Consider the following 2,887-nt stretch of genomic DNA (forward strand, 5'->3'; position numbering starts at 1 on the left):
TGTTACTCTTTTATAAGATTTTAATAATTTAACTAAAAGAAATATATAAATACAAATAAGAGTATGTATTTAGATTTGAGGTGACTGCATAAGAAAGCAAGTGTGTTAAATGATAGTTATGCAAAAACCAACAATAAATTATAAGTTTGTTTATTAATTTTCATTTTATAGTAAAAGTATGTTGAATATTATGTAAGTTATTCTTAATTAGGGTTTTCATACATGAGTGGTCAATCCAAAACAGATTACTTTGTTACCAAAGAGAAAGAAATTTTAGAAACAAGAGCAATTAATAGTTAGAAACATAGTACAAAAAATAAAGAAAAAAGAGTATGAAGGTAATACCTATATAAATTTTCTTAATCTCAATATAGTTTTTAGTTATCTATTTGATTTCTTCTTCTTAATTCTTAGAACAAAACACCCTAGTTTGAAATTTAATTTAACTATCCCTAACAATTGCGATCCCCTAACAATAAATACATAATATACATCATGCAATTAACTATGAGTTTGGTGGGATCGATAATCCTTCAATTCAACCAATATGAATTAGTTATTATGTACCTACGTAGAGGGCTACACACTGTAAGGTTGTTGTCTGCGGATATGTGGGCACTTGTCACTGGTCCATGGCGCTGTACGGGATGTGGGGTGCGTGAAAAGTTGTAAAGTAATCTGTTCATAGTTCGGCGACCCATCTACGTACAACAAAGGAAGAGATATCGGAGAGAGAGAGAGAGAGAAATCTATAGAAAGAGAGGAAGAAATCTAACGAGAGAGAGAGAGAGAGAGAGAGAGAGAGAGAGTCCGATGCCACGTCGCTGTAGGGTTAGATAGAGAGTAAGGAGAACAGAAGAGTCGGCCCCATCCGGTGCAAATGTTGGATTAATGACAGCTTCAAAGAAAGAGATATCGAGAGAGAAGTAGAAGATGAGAGGGAGGAGGAGAAGTAGGAGCTACCGCAAATAAAAGGAGAGCTCTCCAACCAACTAACTACTCAATAGCGAGATAGGGAGAGAGAAGCAGAAGCAGAAGCAGAAGAAGAAGAAGAAGAAGAAGAAGTACAAGAGAAGGAAATTAAATATTATACAAGAAACTAGCTAGCTATAGTTGAGGGCATGGGACATCACTCCTGCTGCAACCAACAAAAGGTTAAGAGAGGTTTGTGGTCTCCTGAGGAAGATGAGAAGCTCATTAGGTACATTACCACCCATGGCTATGGCTCTTGGAGTGAAGTTCCAGAGAAAGCAGGTCACTCTCTCTCTCCCTCTCTCTCTCTAGATCATTATTGTTTCAAAGTAATGGAACTGGGCTGAAGTTCTTAGTTTTTTTTTTCATTCTATGCATTATGACGCAGGGCTTCAGAGGTGTGGTAAGAGTTGTCGCTTGAGATGGATCAACTACCTGAGACCCGATATTAGACGAGGGCGGTTCACGGCGGAAGAGGAGAAGCTGATCATTAGCCTGCATGCAATAGTTGGCAATAGGTTTCACTCTCACTAGAATTTTTGGTTTTCCATTATCGCATGCATGTTACTCGTGCATTGTCGTAGTTGTATTGGATTTAACCTACATTCTAGTGTTATAATCGACAAAGATGATGCATGTTTATATAATATTATTGCATGTTTTTATTTCCTCCTATTCGTCTGCCTTTGTTTACATGCTGCAATATTAAAAATTAGGGTATAATTTTAAAATAATGCGTTTCATCCTTTGACGTCCGGCAGATGGGCTCACATTGCAAGTCACTTGCCTGGTCGAACTGACAATGAGATAAAAAACTATTGGAATTCATGGATCAAGAAGAAGCTACGAAAGCCGAATGCACCGTCGTCAACAAGCCCTCCAAATGCAGAGCTCGTCCAACCAGACTTTAGCTCTATCGATCAGCTCGACGTCATCGTTAACCAAAATTTAACGGCGAAGCGAGTCCCAGACGCCATGTTTCTCCCTCATTGTCCTCTTTTTATGTTCAACACCGGGGTGAGCAATAGCTGCGAGAGCAGCAGCGCGAGAGAGGACGTTATCCAAGATATCGCCGATCTAAGTTCCGAAATGTGGAACCCTAATCACCAAAACCAAGCACTGCCTCCTCTTCTCTCCTTCACGAGTAGTAGCGGAATGGACTCAAACTATTTGCCTCCCTTGGTTGATGCTCAAGGCAACATGCTTACAATGGATGCTCAACAGTGCTGTGTGGGTGAAGAAGTGGATACAAATGGAGAGTGCTTTGAGAAGCAAGATCTAACTGAATGGATGGAGTCACAACATTACTCTGGGCTTCTTATCTGGGATCAAGGTGGAGACCAAATCCTCCCAACATCTCAATCAAGTATAGACACCATCCCTAATCCCTTCCCTTCAACCTTGTAGAGGAACAAATAAGGTGGACTTAATATCTCTTCTACCTCTTTCTTTGTATGTATAATAAGGGTCTTAGTTTTTTTTTCCTCCTCTCTCATTCTCTCTTTGAAGTTGATGTGTGAGGCCCCATGAAGGGAGAGTTAAACATGCATGCATGTGTGCAATGTCCAAATTAAGAAGATAACACAAAGAAGTCAACAGGAAATAAGTTGTGTTTGGGATTTTTTTTTATAATTTTTTTTTATGTTTCTACTTTTGTCGTGCTGCTATCAAATGGTAAAGGCTCCACTATTCTGCACCATTTCTAATGGCCTTTCTTTAGATAGAGTATTATTATACCTGCACTTTGCTTGAAGGAATTGGCTTCTTTGAGTTCATGATTGGCAATAGAAGAAAAAGATGAGTTGCTTACCGTGCTCCTATTTGCTTTAGAAAAGTATTGAAAGATTGGGTCCTCCTGTTACGTGCGAAGGTAGGCAACTAATTAGTGAATTCTGATGACCATGGGCAACCCATG

General features: G+C 39.0%; 1 protein-coding gene across 1 annotated transcript; it reads left to right on the forward strand.

Annotated features, from left to right (window-relative positions):
• The first annotated feature begins 882 nt into the window (after positions 1-882).
• On the forward strand, positions 883-2,671 carry LOC140801027 (myb-related protein 308-like). The gene is made up of 3 exons (XM_073156011.1): positions 883-1,254; positions 1,361-1,490; positions 1,734-2,671. The coding sequence occupies exons 1-3, from the start codon at positions 1,122-1,124 to the stop codon at positions 2,377-2,379; spliced, it is 909 nt and encodes a 302-aa protein (XP_073012112.1). The 5' UTR covers positions 883-1,121; the 3' UTR covers positions 2,380-2,671.
• The last annotated feature ends 216 nt before the right edge of the window (positions 2,672-2,887 follow it).

The sequence above is a fragment of the Typha latifolia genome, chromosome 14 (genome assembly GCF_019914945.1).
Source record: "Typha latifolia isolate L0001 chromosome 14, TyphaL0001v2, whole genome shotgun sequence".
NCBI lineage: Eukaryota > Viridiplantae > Streptophyta > Magnoliopsida > Poales > Typhaceae > Typha > Typha latifolia.